The 19,121-nt window shown below is 45.9% G+C and overlaps 1 protein-coding gene across 2 annotated transcripts in view; it reads right to left on the minus strand.

The window, feature by feature from the left end:
- The window catches only part of raraa (retinoic acid receptor, alpha a), a 157,400-nt gene that overhangs the window by 35,927 nt on the left and 102,352 nt on the right, over window positions 1–19,121 (minus strand). Inside the window, exon 1 of one of the 2 annotated variants that reach the window (XM_069665069.1) lies at window positions 2,538–3,731. The exons of the other annotated variant lie outside the window; for it this stretch is intronic. Within the exon in view, the coding sequence (XP_069521170.1) occupies window positions 2,538–2,715 (178 nt within the window). The 5' untranslated portion in view covers window positions 2,716–3,731. Of the gene's footprint in view, window positions 1–2,537; window positions 3,732–19,121 lie in introns of those variants that run through there. 2 annotated transcript variants of the gene reach the window in all.

The raw sequence follows: 19,121 nt of genomic DNA on the forward strand, positions 1-19,121 counted from the left end.
CCTGAGAAAGAAAAAAACAAAGAGCAAAGACGCCTATGGGCTGGTGAGCATTGGAGCCCACCCCATGCAATCCCCATTTTTTTTTAGTGTGTGACAGTCATGTGAACAAGGCCATGCGCATTCTTTTCATGCATGAGCCCGTAATTGCTGTAAGGATTCTGACAGGCACTCGGGAAGAAATCAAGTTCATTTAATCTGCAGGAGCAGAGCCTGTTTGCCATAAAGATTCCAAGTTGTTGCTCTGAATATAACCAGATCATAAGCGGCTCGCAGAGAGTCAACAACCCAAGTGTGGGAATCTTTAAAGAACAATAACATCAAGGATAAAGCGTCCAAATGATCTGGACTCTTGCAGAGCCACTTAATGGGTCCAAGAGGCCATTTGCCTCATTGAAGATGTCACTGAGTGCACTCTAAGAGCCGGGGAGAGCTCTTCTGCAGAGCCTGTAATGAATAGTTAGACCCAAATGTGGAGAAAACACAGAGGCCCAAAAAGGAAAAAGAAGCAAAGAGGGGTTATAAAAAAATTTTTCAGCTCCAGCTCCAGCTCCAGCTCGGACAGAAATCTGTTCCTGAATGCACGTGCAGAGGATAACATACCGTGGGTGTACTGTCTGTGAAGTTTGTGTTTTTAAAAAAAAGTCCAGAAAAAGATGAAGCCAGCAGATGTTTTAGGGATTGTCTCGTGCTTTAGAGCCTGACTGCTTTGGATTCCTGGAGGAGGGGAAAAAGAAATCTTGCTGTGTTTTGTTTTCTGCAGCTATGATCCAATAAGCCTCGGAGCCACGTGATGACACTAACGGATGTTGCGTCTCTCTCTCTCTAAACCCCCCCTCACTGCCACCGCTCCCTGGTTGTGCTCTAAATTTTTTATTGCATTCAAGCAGTAAGGCAAAGAGCGGCTATGCTTCTACCCCCCACCCACTCTCACACACACACACACACACACACACACACACACACACGCTCCCCCTGCAACTCCTCCGTTTGAGCAACACAATGTGGAGTCGAATGAGGGATCAGAGGTCTCTTCCTGGGCCAAACCCCCACCGTCTCCCTCAGACGAGCTCACATGGTTTGAATCAATGCTGCCACTAGTGCGCTTTAGTGGGGCAGCTCGATAAATACTATCAAGCTCGCTGGATATCTGCTTTGAAAAATGGATGTTCTTTTAGTCGAGAGGGATTCTTAATCTTATCTGACTCGGAAAAGCAACGATTAAAATACAAACGAGGAAGAGAGACTACGGCGCAAAAATAAACAGTTTTGACTGCTTTTGTCGCTGCTGCCAAAACATCAGAAATTCCTGTTTAAATTTCCCTTTGTGGCGTGTTTCTATAGTCCTCAGACGAGGAGGAAATTGGCCCTTAAGAGCCTGTGGAGATTCCTGCCTTTTACACTCCTTCAGCTGTGAAAGACAACAGAGCCATCCCTTCTATAAAGGCCCGGCTGAGCTTTGTGCAGTGCAGCTCCTTTGAGGTAAAGAAAGGGAAGGGCCTCTGTGATACTTTGTTGTTGCAATAAAACTCTCTCTTATTGCGGCAGATAACTATCAATAAAGTGAAATCTCTCACGGCTGCCGGTGGATAATCAACCCTCAAACACACACACGTGCACATGCTGAATTCACCCAAAGTAAGTCTTGCTGGGATTTTAAAGGCAGCATCAGAGGCTGAGGGGCTATTTTTAGATATGGCAGAAAGCCTGTCATCCTCACTCAATGGCACATGAGCCTAAATTATTAAAATGTGGCTGCATTCACAAGAATTTAAATATTATTCTAATGCATGTTCTGCTGGAAAATGTTGAAATATAAAGATAAATATATTATTTAAATATCAAAACAGGAAAATTCGATTCTTAAAGCAGGCTGTGTTACAAATGTGCCCCAAGCCTTCCTCCTTAATATCAATCACCGGTGTAAAATGCATTTTATTTTGAAGGAGAGGCCTAATTGGGACAAAACAGACAGTTAAGGACGAGCTGCTCAGGAACTGTGGCCTGTGGGCGCAGCTATCCAGATTACCAGAGGGATAACACTGGCAGGAAAGTTTGATCTGATTAACGTCGGCGTGGCTTTGGTAAACCTCGTTTGTATCAAGTGCATATTTCAGGAACGCAAAGAGAGAAAAAAAAATGCGTCGGAGAACGTGGGCAGGATCAAAGCGCCGCAGTCTCGCCGAGGTTTTTGTGAAAAAATACCCAGAGCATGGGAGCACAGTGAGGCAGGAAAGAGGGAGACGAAAGTGGGTCAAGTATATATAATGCAGTTATGAAGCTCAGTGATGGTGGGAGCATGCAACGCTGTTTGGCACATATTTAGGGGTCTAAATAATTGAGATAAAACAGGCTGAGAACACAGAATAAACGGCCCTAAAAAACGATTATTGGCGCAAATGTGTGATTAAAAAATAATAAGAAAATGGGGACAAACGTCGTTTTTATAAGCAGCAATTACACACACTGAGAAGAATATGGAGGGCTTAACTTCCCCATATTATTGAAATGAAGTTGAGGAGGCAGGAAAAGGCACCTACAGTGATTGGAGCCGTTCCAGTGCTGGTTCCTGATGGACGTGCTGTACGGATGGGGCGCTCCGGGCACCAGTCCTTTCTCTGGGATCAAGCATCCTCTGCTCTGGTTGTAGTAATCCATCATTAAAAACGGGTTCGGGCTGGGGTTCAGTCCCACAACGTCCACACTCTCATACATCATACGGAGCAGGGCGACAGCAGGGGATTATTGTCAAAAAGCGAACTATTGTGGCGCACGAGCCGTGTGGTTTTCAGCTCGCCACCAGCGGAGGTAGAAACTGAGGGGGCCAAACGGGGGCGAAACTGCATTAAAAACGGAGGAAAAGTGATATATCCGAGCACAGCGGGGACATTTGAACATTTGGCATCTTATAGAAGCGATGTATTGATCAAAAGGGTCTGAAAGCCTAATCGGCTGCGCTCAATTTGAAAACGTAATTTAAAATCACAGTCTGCATGGTGTCCAATGAAATAATATGCACAAAAAATACACCGAAAACGACCCGAATAACTTGAGCGGAATATATCGGCCTTGCTCACACAGAGAGCAACATTTGAGGCTATATCCACACCATAAAGAGGAAAAATAAACCCGATACAATCCCAGAAAAGAGGACTCAAATCTCCCAAGTCCGTTTCGGTCAACAGGAAACTATCACTGGGATGAAAGCGCAGATTTCAGAAGGGAAATTCCGTGTAGTTGCAGTTCGTCCTTTTGGTTACGCTCGGTTGTCCCGTCTGTGTCCGCCGTGGGAGGACTCCTGTCAGCCCCGTGAATGAACCGGTCTCCCTCCGTGCGCTACACCAACCAGCGGCTTCCCCCCTCGCTCACAGCCCGCTCTCAGATATCCAGGTCCGCATGAAACATGCAGCAGCACCGCCTTGTTTGTGTTTGCAGAGCGAAGCCTAAATCATTCCCACACCAAACCGAGCCGCTATCATGTTCTGCAAAAATGTGACAAGGCACAGCAGCTGAGGGCTTTGGCTCCTCCTCCACTCGGCTCTTTTTCTTTTTTTTCCTCCCTTCCCACCCTCATCAGTCTCTTTTCATGCGTGGCTCCTCCCACGTTTAACCCCTTCAGGGACGTCACCATGGATCTCCCTCTGTCTAAAGCAGGGCCCTGCATGGGACTGCGAGGAGGGGAGCCCCTCCGCCCTCGCTCAGATTTAGGTGCGGGGGCTTTAAATAGGAATGCATCTGAGGACATGATGAAGTTATACAAGCTCAGTAATGAGTCTCTCATATCTTTACACGGAGTTCATGGACATAATGAGAGCGGCACCAGACTGGATCTCTCTCGCTCTTTTTTCCTGGAAGCTCCCGTCCATGTTCTCACTCTTTATTTGGGCTCCTCCTTCCAACTAATTTGACCCTTTCCCCCATGCTCTCATCAGTCCCTACCCTCTGATTTTCTCTCCCCCAGCCCTGTCTCCCTCATTTGCCTAATGCTATGCGGCTGAACTTTTCCTGAACCCAGGGAAGTAGGCAGCCTCACCTCCTGGTGACCCACTGGCTGACTCGGATTCGCCTTTCTGGCTCGCTCTCATCCCACATTATTCAAGGTTTCCCACCTTGTACACTCAGAGTAACACCATTACACTTTTCCTCGAGTGCTGCCCAGAGAGGCGCCGCAGTTCACCCGGCTCACATAAAGCAACTAAAGTGGCAAAGTCATCCAGTCACGGTAACTGACACTTAACTTTTCCCACAGTGTAACACAGCTGGGAGGAAGAACAGGAAGTTGTTTTGCTCAATCGTTGCGCCACCTCCCTAATAAAGTGCTCCACCTTTACTCTGCAACATTCCATGCAACATTGTTGCAACTTGTTACGCAAACATGCAGCTCTGTCATCATCCGGGTTTGAGTCTGAGCCAAAGCTTTCTCAGCACAACTACAAGGACATTAGCATATTTCCTTTTTCTTACTTAGTTGATGAAATATCACCGCTGCAAGACTTAAGAGGCAATCAAGGTCACGTTCTCACAAACGCGTACTCGTGTTGTTGGCGGCGATGCTAGGCTTTTTGAGAAACACTGACCTGTGCTTGTCATGTGATCTGAAGTACAACTGATGGCTTAAGTTTCCTGTTACGTTACATGATTAGTTTTGTGTGTATATTTGATATAAAATATGGCTAATGAAGCCATGTTCGATCATTGATTGGGACGTCCCAAACAAAGTCAAGAGCAGTGAAGACAGATTTGAACACCTCTGTGAATACAGAATCCTGGTATCATGTGGCTTATTTAAAGAGTTAGTGTCTGACCTGCTAAAGGAAAACACCTGCAATTGTTTATAAGTGAGCATAAGTGGCATGGGTTTACCAGCACAAGCATTTTGCTGCTGGTTTGGCGTCTCACTTTGGATGCACAACTTTTTAAATTCGGCCTGAGTACGCCGGCTCAGACGGAAAAACGATTCACGAATAGTCTTTCTAATTATATCCGTCTTAATCCACATTAAAGCAGGTATTTCAGGGAATAAAACCTGTGCTACTTGTGCTGTAATCTACACCACAGCCTGAACAATACCTCTCCTCCCCCCCCACTTTCTCTACACCTGAGCCACAGGCCACAGCTGGGTCTGCCCAACACGGTTTTGGAGAGGGATTATCTGCATGGAGCCTGGCGGGGGGGGGGGGCTCGGCCTGCTCCGCCCCCACCGACTGTGACACTTATTTAATGCAGACCCCGGTGTGTTTACCCTGCCTGATAAGAGCTCAGCGTGCAGGGCCCGGGCCGCGGCGACCCCTTCGCTTGCACTGATAGCGCAGCCACACATTCCTTGACAGGATTAGCCCTGTGAGTAATGGCTGTCAGAAAATGCTAATTTTCACGGCTCTGTTTTCTTCTCAGAGGGGAGAGCATTCATCGCGGGGTAATACCCTGTGATAGCGCAGAACAAGCGGAGAGATAACAGATTGTTGATCATTGCTTATTACTGAGGGGGAGGGAGGAATACAAGATTAGACGTGAAAAAAGAGCAGCTTTCGAACATTTATTTTGAAAGAAAAAAGTCTATTTGCTAACCTTTAAAAGGGTTGAGTAAGACCAGGCGCCTCAGATATAATAGATGGGGTATTATTGTATTAAAAGGAGGGAAAATAGATCATAGGGCCCAATGGATGTTGGGAAATAAGCAATGCTATAGCGCCAGGTGGTTTCCCATCTGTATTTAAAAGTGACTCCTTATACAAACACATGCACAGATGATGAGTTCAAGTGCTCATACACACACTAGACAATAAAGTGCCAGAAATTTAGGATGAATTGAAAGTGGTCACTGGCCTCGAATGCATCGTCCTGACTGTTAAAGGACTCAAAAAAAGCTGCAGCCCGCAGTAACACAGCGTCCAGGTGGCTGTTCTCGTCGCAGCACTATTAGGCGGCAGAGAACATGGAAAAGTACATTGGAGGACAGAACAGACATAGAGAATAATGATTATGGAACTGTTGGACAGGCCTGATTAAAGGACCAGGCGGACTTGGACGCTCTGCAAAAATAGACATAAGTGGAGGGATACCATGAGTGGTAAACACAGCGTCCTTGTTTCAGAGCGAAGCAGGAACTTAAAGTCCAGCTGAGCGATGGGGGAGAGCGGCGCGGAGAGAGAGAGGGGGGGAGAGAAGGATTTTAGGAGGGGAATTCAAAGAGTTTTATGGGCGAGGGCGGAGAGGAGATTGCTGCCTGGACCTTGAGGGTGTCAAACTATTTTTACTGCCCCCACTCTGCTTCTTTCTTAGCGCAATCAGGGCTGTTAGGAAGCAGTAAAAAGTGCTCCCCTTACCACCACCCCCCCCCCCGCCCCAAGGATGTCCAGGTCTGTGTCACAATGTGGGGCAGAAATATGCAGTCTGCATGACAAAACCATTATCCCAATGATGAAAAAGCCATAATCCTCCCCTCCCCCGCTGGCACAGTCCCCGCAGCCAACGTCCTCCTGCCACTCTAACCAGGAACACACCTCCCCTGGGTGCATGTTAGCGTGTGTGTGCGTGTGCCGTGTTTGCTTAAGTCTACCTGAAACTCCACCAACCTGTCTCAGTTCCCCCTTGCTGCCATTACGGTTTCTGTGTCTGTGTGTGTGTTTGTTTGCACAGCTGGTTTTGTGCAGCGCGTACAGGCAGCGCCAGCCAAACCCAACAGCTGTGCTCCCCGACAGCGAGCCAACGTGTAATGAGGGCCCGACCCTTCGATGTGAGAACAAGCTGCAGTTATCGATGAACACCGGGCCGCTTCCACCTTTTCTTTCTGTCAATCTGCTGCAAACACACACACACACACACACACAAACACGCACACACACAGAGAGCCTGACCCAAAGTTAAACTGCTCTATAGATCTCTACATCGGCGTTTCGTATACTCCGTTTGTGTGCTTCTGCGTGTGTGTTGTCTAAAAAAGACTCTCCAGTGGCTGCAGGGATTTTGTGGAAGCACCCCCCCTCTCCTCCCCTCGTCATTATCCCTTTAATGTCCCTCAGACAGCAGATTCCAGCATTTATGGTACAGGCCCATATCTGCCCATAAAGCCTTTTATTGTTTAGCCCCGCTCTATGGTGGCCGTAACCTGGTTTTCCCATTTTTTATGGGGACCTTCACTATATCACGGGGGGGAGGACAAAGCTGCCCACCATCGGTGTTTACCCAAGTATGGCCCACTCATAAATCCATCATGGCCGGCGGCATTCCCGGAAATACCTCAGCAGAGGGAGAGGAGCGGGGGGAGGAGACGTAGCTTATTGTATGGCTTGTAATCGTCCGCACACACTCTGCAGCCTTGAGTTAGAGCGTCCATCTGCACAATGATCATTAGGGTCTATGTTCCTTTGCGCAGAGTCCGTCACTCAGCAAATCAACGGGAAATTGCTATGGATGTTACCCTGGAGGAAGGATATCTCAATATCAGTCATCCCGGACTTGGAATGGCCCCCATTAGCTGTCAGAAAGAGGGAGATGTTTAGTACGTCAGGACGGACACACGGCTAATTCTATTAAGAGAGACAAGAGGGACAGAGGATGAGCATGGAGACAAGGAGCAGGCAGGAGGGCAGGCAGAGGAGACTGAAAAAGGAAGCACAGTTGATTTCTAGTGGAGGGTTTGCACATTTATGTAATGTTCCCTCCCAAACAGGATTCATTTATCTTGCTAAAGAAATAAGGTTTGCAGAAAAAGTAGTTCCTTTGTTCCCCTTCATATTCTGTACCAAAACAATAACAATTGTTTAGCATGACAGACAACAACATCTACTATCCAACCAACTAACTAGAAAGTACAAGGCAGACATATCAACGTGCAAGGTAACTCACGATACGATCCACGATAATATCACGATACAGCGATTCTGCGATACTGGATATATCGCAAGGGAATGATACATCATATGTGATTAACTTCTTCTTCAGCCAATTAATTTCCGTTGAAGTTACCCTCACTCATGTCATACGCGCCACCTCGAGGAGTCATGAAGACATCGAGATTCGGCACCAGCCTAGATAATTGTATCGCACGAGTCAGGATGACGACATATTGCCATTTTGGTATTTTGTCCCACCCCTAGTTCTCATCCAAGAACATGAAGCACCAACGCTTTGTCGCAACTCTTTCACATCTCTAACAGGTGCATCCGTTTTCTAACGCTTGGTCAACATGAAATGGACTTGAATCACGCTCTCCCTGGTGAAGGTGAAGGTCCTGTCATCCATTGCTTCAGCCCGCCTCCCAACCCGATCTTCTCAGTCTTTCTGCTCCATCAATGACGGCAGTTTCACTGTGTTGTATCACCATGAACAGATTTACAGTTAGTTGAAAGCTGTTGTGTCTCACGCAGACGCTGGAGGATATCTTCTGCATCTCAGGAAAACAGAGGAAGAGAAGCGAAAGCTGGTCCACATCTTACTCTGAAATTAGCATCACTGATGCAATAAAGACTCGAGCTCCTTTCTTTTTATCTCTGTGCGATAACATTCAATTCTCCATTTCCTGCATCCAGCGCTTTGACTGCAGCCTTGCCCTCGTGGCTTCAACTCAGAGTTCACGAGAAAGTCAAACGGAGTGAGAAAATGACGAGCGGGAAAAAAAAAGTCTTCTCATCAAAACAGTCTGAAGCTTTGATTTCGTCTGCGATGCCTGAGCTCGGGTCGTTTCATCTTCTTCTTACAGATTTCTTAGGCATGGATGTCTGGGTGCTCGGAAAAACAGCTCTGTATCACTGACATGAACCTCCCCCATCACCCTCCCTCTCGACGCTTTCTCTCTCTACAGTTTTTCAAGTGCTGAAGAGGGCCGGTTTCCCGTTTTCCATTCAGAAGTGTGATGCTCAGGGTGGCCCGGAGGGGATACGAGAGGAGGTGGAAGGAGGGGGTGTTAGTGGTTCGCTTTAAGTGGATTGCCCTCAGTCTTGTTGTGCCCGGCCCGAAGCATTATAACGCCTCTGCGAGTGACCTCCACTTGAGTGGTGCCCCCAACACCGGCGCCGCACAGGGCACGCTGATTGTTGTGCTTAGTACAAAGAGCGAATGTGTGCTACATGAAGCGCACAGAGGTCGGATAACTGCAGGCTGGATGTGCAGCTTACAGTCATCGAAACGCTCTAATCCGGTCTTTTCTCTTTCATAATACTGACATCTTTCTCCTGGGCACATGTGCTTGTTACTTCTGCTTATTTTGACTGTGTGTGTGTGTGTGTGTGTGTGTGTGTGTGTGTGTGTGTGTGTGTTTTTGCGTGCTACTGCGAGGCTGTGTGAAAGTACAAAAGCGCAGAGCTGGTTCAGATGTTAATGAAACATGTGAAATCCCCTGCTTAGCCAGCAAGTTGGGAGCAGGGCGACAACAAAGGCCCACGGGAGAGCAACAGACTGCGGCGGCTCGGAGCATGACAAATGCCCCTGCCAGCGTCACCGCTGTGGCCCCTGTTACCCGGCCTTTTAGAGGGAGTTTTGGGGGGGTTTGTGGGGAGGGGGAGGAGGGTTAATGGAATGGATGACTCCGCCACATTAAAAGAGAAGGGAGCAGAGCGATGAGGGTGACGGAGGAGGAGTCATCAGCATTTCAAAAGAACCAAGAACAGGGGATGTAGATGGAGCGACTCCCCTTTCTCTGGCATCTCTCACCCTCTCCGTCATTGTCCCCCACACACCCCACCCTACCCCATCCATTTGTGTGTGTGTGTGTGTGTGTGTAGATATATATTTATGTGGATGAAAGAGAGGAGTTAATTGGATGAGAGGCAGCCCCTTTTACCCGCAAGTCCCAGAGGTGCGTATGGGTCAACTTCATCTGAGAGCCGGGGACGACCCTGACAGTGAAAAGTGCTGGATCAGAGCTCTGTGATTGTTTCTGCAGTCAGAGGGGTTCCCCTCAGCTTAGCCACAAGCAGCAGGACAGTCAGGCACAGACAACAAACCCAGAGAGCCATGCTGAATACTGATGTCAATGTCAAAGTGTTGTCCTCAGGCCCTGGCTTGTCCCAGCCTTGATATTTGGAAGTACTGAAAACATGACAGCATCACATGGAGAATCATATGCCAAATATACATCTGCATCTCTTACCGCTGAGCAACTGCTGTGCTAATGTCTCTTAGGCTAGCCCTTTAATGCATGCCATTTATTTTGCTGTACAATGCCCCAACAAGCAGTTAGCAAACCTGCAAAGCGCCGTCGACAATTCTATTTGGTTATAATATTTCTATCTCTTTCAATACCTTACGTCCTAAATTCACTTATGAGCCAGGACATGGCGTGTAAAGTACGCTGTAGTCCCGGCAACTGGCTAACATTTTTGGCGTCGGCCCTCACAGCCAGAAGCCCTCAAATCCCTTCACCTCTCCAATTTGCGGACATCTTTGCTACAGTCGTCTTGTAAATGATCCTTCTTCTTCAACACCAGATGTTTTCATCCTGTTGTGTGTCACTCTTTGCACCGTCGCATTTCATAACCGATCAATTTGTCGCTTGTGTAACTGTTGTATAAAAGCCATATCGCACTCGAGGTCGTGTTGTTGTACTGAATCAGCACGGCTGTGATGATATTTAGTACATCACTCCCTCTCATGTGATATTGCTTAATCATTCCGCCCACTCGCTCGCGGTGAATGTTCCGGTTGCGTTCACACATCAGATCGACCTGAATTCCCATTGCCAGTTGAGTATACTGCTTTCAGTCTCTTTCCTGCTGCGTCACCGTCTGACGTCACAAACGCGCCAGAAACAGGGTTAGTAAACAGTGAAGATGTTACAGTGGTTAGGTCTTTGATGTATCTATTACTCATTCAGTCCGTTTGTCAAACTCGGCGGTGACAGATTTGGAACGATGTTCGAGCGCTGCTCGGACGGAGACGGGCGGAATTTGTAGCTGTGCGCGTCATAGCATAAGCGCGTCGACCCGGGTTTTGTGTTCCCATCATTGCCGATCAGAGCCGGGGCGATAATTACCCAGGTCTACTGCAGAGTCATTTGACCCAGGTCTGAATGCCGATTGTAACCTTTCCCACGAAGCAAAAGAACTTAAGAAGAACTAGAAGCTAAGTGAGTTTTCCCCTCTTATGTCGCCTCACCTGACCTGAAAGCTTGACTAACCGTAGACTTTCAATTCAGCAGCACATCTGTGACAAAACTTCCAATAGTTAAAAGGCACAGAAGGGCCTTGGACTGATACAAATAATGCTTGGCAGTCACTATGGCGACCCAAACCATCTGTGTAGTGAGCCCACAGAGAGGGGAGGGTCTCATACAAAAAGTGAAAGGCTCAGATGGGCAGATCATTAGCCAGCCACATCTTACCATTCTCTGTGTGATACCGGGACAGGAGGGGGGGTGCATACATGAAAAAAGAAGCCTGATAATATTTAACCAGCAGAGATGTATCATCAATCTGAACCCACCTCCCCCTCAGCATCATCACTCCTCACCCCCAGCTCCCGCCTATTGTCATTAAGACTCCGGCTCCCTTTCACTCTTGTATTCAATATTTTTGAGCCATTGTTGCAGCTTACATGCCCCCTCTGAACTACATTACTTTTCCCACTCAGCGCTGAAAGGCGGAGGGGCAGCAGGCAGAAAAAACATCATATGTTAAAGTGTCAGGGGTAACAAAAACATCAGCCGGCCGTGGCAAAAGTCGCTCTTTTCTGCATGCATTCTCCAGCGCGAAACTCAAGGCTGAGGCATGCACGGCGTCACACTCTCTCCCCTCGTGCTTGCACACACACGCTCTCTCTCCACACACACACACACACAGAAGGGCGACCCTGTGGGCTATGGTGGGCACTTTGAATGAAAAAGAGAAGTCATTTATCCGACTCATCTTCGCTGCACCTCGCAGCACCTTTTAAAAACACTCTTTATTCGCGGCTAACGCTAAAGCTGCACCTTAGTGACAGCATGATGGAGAGCCCCATTCTGCCTCCTTCCCTCCCTCTCTTCCTCCTCCCCTCCTCCTCTCTCTCCTTTCCTCTTGAGCTTCTCCCGTCTTTATGCCCTCGATGCCAACAGTCCTTGCAGAAAAGTGATGGCTAAGCTTCAGTGACAGTGTAAGAAAGTGAAGGCCTGTGTGCATATGTCAATCTGCGTGTGTGTGTGTGTTGTGGGTGTTTGGACATGGATCCGTGTGTATCAGTGTTTGCATGTTTAATAGGGAAAAAAAGGTGCAACTGTGACATGTGTGAAAAGGTGAAAAGGAAGGGGGAGGGGTTGATTAGCTTGCACATGTATGCAGGTGAGAACAGGAGTGGCTAGGAGGCTAGCATGCCAGGGCTAATCAGGAGTTAGCATGCTTATCTTAGCTTCCTTTTCCCTACCTGAGCTTATTAAGGTTAACAGAACATAACAGGTGTCTTCATGTGTAGCTTCCTTTTTCCAAGCGCATCTTCAAACATCGCTGTGTTTGCTGTGAATAAACAACTCCTTATGCATATTTCAGTTAGCTCACAGCTAAGCGTCGAGCTGTCTAGACTGTGTTTGACCACGAGTGTGCACGCTCCCAGGTCTGTGTGTTTGTCTGAGGTTGTCTCTATGCAACCAAGCGGACATCAACAATAAAACCTCTAACCCAGTTGGCCAGCAGCCCATCTCTTTTTTATCTTCCCCTCTCTCTGGATGCATCGTTCATCACTCTTTCCTTCCCTCCTTAACGCGAGCCTCAACAATACAGCTGTTACTGCAGATAAGGGTCACGAGCATGACAGGTTGAGGCTGTTATTCCTGCGTTATTGCTGCTGGAAATACTTCAGTAGAAGAAGTATTTGTTTTTAATGGTTCTGAGTGAAAAGAATCGACTGCTGAGCTTGTCCGCCGTCACTCCTCGGCACTTAAACAGCTGAATTTGTGCGTTCCTGTTATCAACAAAAAAGGGAGAGGCGATGTATGATTTCCTGTATTGGTAAATTGCAGCATTTAGAAATACTTTTTCCCTGAACTGTAGCAACTTTGACAAAAGAGCGATGACGTTCAAGTGTTTGATAAACAGTAAATGATGTTAGAAAATACCTCAAAAATTGCAGGCATGACTAATGGTTTCTGCACTTCCCTCCTCTTACTGTAACTTCCCCATGTTGCAAAACGGCTGACTTACATACGCTGTATGTTTGCACGCAATTATTGTCTTAATGCGTGTGTGTGTGTGTGTGTGTGTGTGTTCTTGTTTGGTAAGAGTTACAAGCCAAACAGAGAGTGTGTAATGTCTCTTTAAAGTTGTTGTGTAGCTCTCTGAGAGGCCTTACACTGTCCAAAGCTACAACTTTCGGCCCTTCTTTACACACTTAGCTGTCACACTCACAAAATAACACAAATAATACCTCTGAGACATACACTATAAAAAGCTACCTGTAGAATCTACTCAACATACATCCACACAGAAAGGCCCACTTCGTCCAAACCAGGATTCGAACTAGGAACCTTCCAGCCATATACAGACACGCCGACTCCAAATCCTCAGATATATCTACCTCATAAATATATAAACACTTTCATTCATTCTGATACACAGCAAAATGTTAAACAGGAATCTTAACTTCAACCCCGACACTGCCGATTAATTCAACCCTGGCCTGCAGCTAACAATCGTTGATGCATGCTCACTTTGCAGTTAATGCCCCATATCTTCGGGTAGATTTTACTTACTACCCTCAAAAAAATTTTTTTTTTTACAGTGTAACAAGGACAAGGAAATCAGATATTACTGTATATAATGTATTTTATACAAGCTGCAACCTCCAGGGTTGAAAAATGAAGTCAATGCTGAAGTGCAAAAACACTGCAGTGGCCACCTGAGGCTCCAGAAATCAAGAAACAACATTACGGCAGATGGGAAAATGCCACTTTTCACAGCAGGACTGAACATGTTTAGAGCCTGGTACAATAAACGGGTTTGTTATAAATTGTAAACTTAACTATTGTAGATAACTGTAAAAAACCTGTTTTAATTATATTAAGCCTTAAATCATAGGGGCCGGCTCACTTGATTGACAGGTGGATCCTGCTGGCTGTCAGCTGGACGTCAACACAGACACAGACACTGAGCTTAACTTCACCTGTTTGTTTTGTTGCTGCCTTTTGGGGATTTTTTCAGTCAAAGTTTGGACAAATAATCTGTCTCTCTGTGGGATTTATGCAACTTTCTGGCCGTGCAAGAAGTGTGCTCGAGCTTTCGGTGAATTCAATTCTAATGTTGTTGTATTGATATATTTTTAGCACTAAATAGCAGGTCTGCTGTGCTCGCTTTAACTGGCTTGTTAGAATGTTCAGTGTTTATCAAACATTTATTTAATCGTCGGTCACTAAAGTGGCTTTTCCCCGGAGAGATTACGGCGGACCGTAGTGATGAGAATATTGGTTATTTTAAGCCGTTCACCCGTCGTTCTCTCGCTGGACGACTGAGCGGCAAATCTACTACTTATTTAGTCTGAATCATCAACAACTGCAGAATCTCCTCTGTAGGAAACACACATTTAAAGTAGCTCATTCACAAGCTAATGATCAGCCACGGTCATAGACTGTCGAGCACCGCCCTTTCATCCAAATATGGTCACTTCCGGTTCAGAAAACCAACATGGCGGCGGCCAAATCCCGAACTTCAGCTACCTCCATTATTTACAGTCTAAGGTTTTATGCTGCACAAATATAATAAGGGTATTAATAATAGAACCACGGTACAAAGTCTTTAAATAAGGGAATGTATTTGACATTGAAGACTAACAAGAATGTACTAAGTACCACACTTCAGTGGACATAACACATGGGCAATTATTAAAAAGAAAGTAAAGAATGTCTTTATTAAAATGAATACACTGATATCCAATGCTCGCTCTGTGGTTGAAGGTCAATTTTTTTCTTACACTTATTGTATAAAAAAGTGCAGAGTGCGTGGAGTCTTTTCTAAAGCGGCTACGACACGTGAAGAAACTGCGAGTGAATAATTCATGAAGGACAGAAAGCGACAGTTAACAGGAGAGTGTCATAGGACACTGACGCTCATCCATCCATCCATCCCTCCATTTATCCACCATCTCTCTCCCTCTCTTTCTGCTCTGAGGAGTTCAGAGAAAGGATAATGGATCTACTGACATTCATCTGTCCCAAAAAAACTCTCATTAAAAAAAGCCTGTCAGGACGGAGCTGCATGCAAATACACACACGCCGTTGCGGTCAAACGGACGCACACACAGCAGAGCACAAATGAGCGATTAAACGCATATGCTCTCATTTGTGCATGATACACTGTCATCATTTGATCGAGCAGGTTGCTTCCTCTTTCTCTCTGTCACGCACACATATTTAATGCCCCGCAGGCCCGGTGCTGAGGGAGTTGCGAGACTTCACCTCAGGGTTCAACAGTCGAACCCAGGCAGTCAGCCAGAGCGCTCAGGGCTGAACTCGGAGTGATAATCATAATTTGTGTCAGAATAACAAAGGCGGATGATGTGCACAGTTTAGAGCCTGCAGATGCTCCCTAATAACACATGAATGAGGAGTGTGTGTTTGATGTTTGGGCTGGAACACACACACAGAGTCAGACGCAGATGGAAGCAGGTTATAGACGGATGCAAAGTCAGTTACATGCATCTAGAGAGACAGGAGCTAATTAAACAGCTTGGGTCAATGGATGCACGGAAAACAATCAATGAGTTGAATTACACAGAGAGAAACATACGCACACTTTAAAGCACTGTTATCTGAAGTAAAAGGAGCGCTTACATAGCCTGAGATCATTTACATTTTATAATTCTCAAAACTTCATGGAAATGAGTTATAAATAAAAGAAACATTTGCTTATGTTTTACATTTTTATAATTGTAGTTTTTATTGTTATCAGTAGACATATTTCTATGTCTGTTATTTGTTGTTGTTTTTCTTGCTATGTGCACGTCCTCCTCTCTGTCTCTATTCCTGCCTCTCCCTCTATCCCACTTTCTCGGCCTACCCAGTCTGGACAGATAGTTTTGTACCAATGAGTCTGGATCCGCTCAAGGTTTTTCCTTACCACTGTCGCAAAGAACTTGCACATGGTGGATTAATGTTGGGTCTGATATAATAAAGAGTATGTGTCTAGACCTGCTATTTGTAAATGATAAGTGGACTGTACTTATACAGCACTTTGCTAGTCTTCAGACCACTCAAAGCGCTTTGAAAGTGGCTGCTCACTGCCTAGACAACGCCCAACTCACCTAAGGTTGGCAGTTGCTGGTTGCAGTCTTTTAATGTGCGTTCACACCCAACGTGATAAAAAATGTGCACTTAAATAATAGGCGTATATTCGCCCTTCGCTTCCAGAATGGAGGAGAGGAGCCTGGGCTTATCGCCATGGTTACCAACGGCGTCAGCTCGGCGAATCTCGATGTTGATAGGCTTTCGCTACACCACGTGACGCGAAGTTCAATTTTTTCAACTCACGCGAATTTGCGCTGCCCAACACAAATTCGCGTCTACTCGCGTCATTGCATTTACTTTGTATGGAATCTCGCCTTAGACTTGCATCTATTCACGTTCGGTGTGAACGCACAGTTAGAATCTTCCGAAAACCAACTGCCACCTCCACTCTGCCCAGACACTAGCTGACAGGACGGACATTTGTTGCCTACTTTTCCTTATTCAAGTTCTTGCTTTATATTGCATGGACAAAGGTCATGAGTACTGATGTATCGCATGCGAGTATAGGCTAGTTGTCATGGCAACACACTCTCAGAAGGTTGCGGTTTGTTGGGAAAAGGCACACATTGGTCCAACCTTCCACGACTCCACCAAACTCGACTGGACATGTCAAACTCGAATAACTCCATCCAACCATCTCCAACCAACACCAACTGTCAGCGCGCACTGATCCAACAGTTGGTGTTGGTTGGAGTTGGTTGGCGTTTGTCTGGGAAGTGTGCAGCCACCTCAACACTACATGTCACATTCACCATTTCACACACACATTCACACACTGATAGCAGATGTCAAGTGCCAATCTCCAATCAGGATCTATGGAGCAATTTGGGGTTCAGTGTCTTGCCTAAGGACACTTTGACATGTAGCAGTCAAGGATCGAACCGCCAACTGACTGAGAGACAACCAACCCTACCACTGAGCCACAGCCGCCCCAAGTGTTCAAAGATAACTTTTGTTATGATTTGGTGCTACACAACTAAAAATTGTCTGATTGACAACTGCCAACAGCAGCTAACACAACCTGTCCTCGTCAATACACCTATTGACAGTTTTCTTTATACATTTTCTTAAATAGAACAACGTTTTTACACACAATATTTCAATACTAGCTGCCATTAAGTTATATATCTGTTACAGTCCGCCACTGACACACACCGACGCACACAACGTGCAGCAAATCCCACCATCAGCAACATGCAGGTGCACGATCATTCCAGCAAGCAGACAACAATAGACACCATCGCTCTCTGTCTCTCTCTGTGTGCCAAAAAGCCAGTCGTCTGGCAAAACAGCTGAGTGCGACACATCATCCCAAAGCAGAGCCACACAATGCCGCTAACAGACACACACACACACACATGGAACGACAATGGTAAGGGGCTCAGTACCGTATAATATGATATAAAACATATTTGCTGGTCTGTAATTAAAGTCTAACTTGTGGATTTAGTCGTAGTTGCACATTGATTTAAAAAAAAAATTAAACTAATTTAAATGAACAATCTTTATCTTTATTACATATCCTTACACATAACTGTTGGACTGAAAGTCTATGTCAAATAAATAACAAAATAAAAACATAAATCTGGAACAGAACATGAATCTCAAAGAGTAATGAATACCTAAATAAATAAAATAAGTAGTAAAGAGAATATAATCTGCAAATGAACATCTAACTCTAATAGTTGTGCCCACATTGTGCCTTTCCTCAGCAAAATAGTCCCATAGAGGGACTGTGTTTCCTCCAGCCCAGATCCGCCGATGATTGTAGTTTTTAATAAATCCTATCGGGGCCGATTAATCGGCCAAAACGATCAATCGGTCGACCTCTAGCAATTAGAGCACTGACTGCTTTCAGAAAATTGGGAATAATGGGGCCTAATAAAAAACATACAAGTATTTCATCAACATCCGCTTCTTCGTGTACAAATAAATAATATTTGTCATAAATTGAAGAAAAGAGAAGACACATCACTTATGATATTTGTGTTCCCCTAAAGCCTGATTTGTTCCCTACACCAAAGCCTCAATGTAGCCTGATTTGCACCTTGCATACATGGACTGGACTGTACTTCTATAGCGCTTCTAGTCTTCCGATCACTCAAAGCACTTTTACACTACATGTCGCATTCACCCATTGATGGCAAAGGCCTAAGTACCAATCTCCAATCAGATCGATGCCCTGTGGGATCCTTCCTTTGTCGGCCGCATCTGAAGGAGCCTTCGAAATGGGACAGCCTTCGATGCGCCGCTGTGACGCAATCGGCCTTCAAATACATCCTTTGAAGGATGCAGCCCCTGAATTGGGACACAGCTAATGAGGGGACACTGCTTGAAGCTAGAAGGAAGCTAGCTGCGACAGCCCATTGGCTTCTACATTAAGCTAAAATTTGAATGCTGATTGCTAGCCTCAACGTCTACAAGTGTGCGCATATTCTCTCATATTCTCATATGCTATAAAAGTAAGTAACTTTTTTCAACATTATTAGCTCCGACTCAGTTATAGTCACCACTGTTTGAAGTATAGGCAGTAGCAGTAGTCTGCTTGTCTCTTGCACATAATTTCTCCTCCTTCTCCCTCCTTCCCTGCACATTTTCTACCAGATCGATTTTTCCTCATCCAATTGATCCCACTCATACCACATTGCCTCAGTTCCTCCTTAGCCTCCCTGAGGAAATGTACAACTCCATATAATCAACTTAACCGCTTTGCCGTCTGCCACTATGCTGACCTGCCATGAGGTTTGCTGGTCACACGGCTGGACTCTCTCAGATTATCGGAGCGGTGGGCGGAGGTCCAGCAGGCGGAGAGCGAGCAGCCAGCTGCCCCTCAGATGTCCCTCATGGTGGTGACACAGATTGAGTGGCTTACAAAAGGATCACTTAAGGCAGTATGATGGTTACAGTGTATAAGAAGTACTGCCTTAAGGTACAGCATATC

The sequence above is a fragment of the Semicossyphus pulcher genome, unplaced genomic scaffold (genome assembly GCF_022749685.1).
Source record: "Semicossyphus pulcher isolate SPU_LCO1_2020_fin unplaced genomic scaffold, fSemPul1.0.p SCAF_16, whole genome shotgun sequence".
In the NCBI taxonomy this organism is placed as follows: Eukaryota; Metazoa; Chordata; class Actinopteri; order Labriformes; family Labridae; genus Semicossyphus; species Semicossyphus pulcher.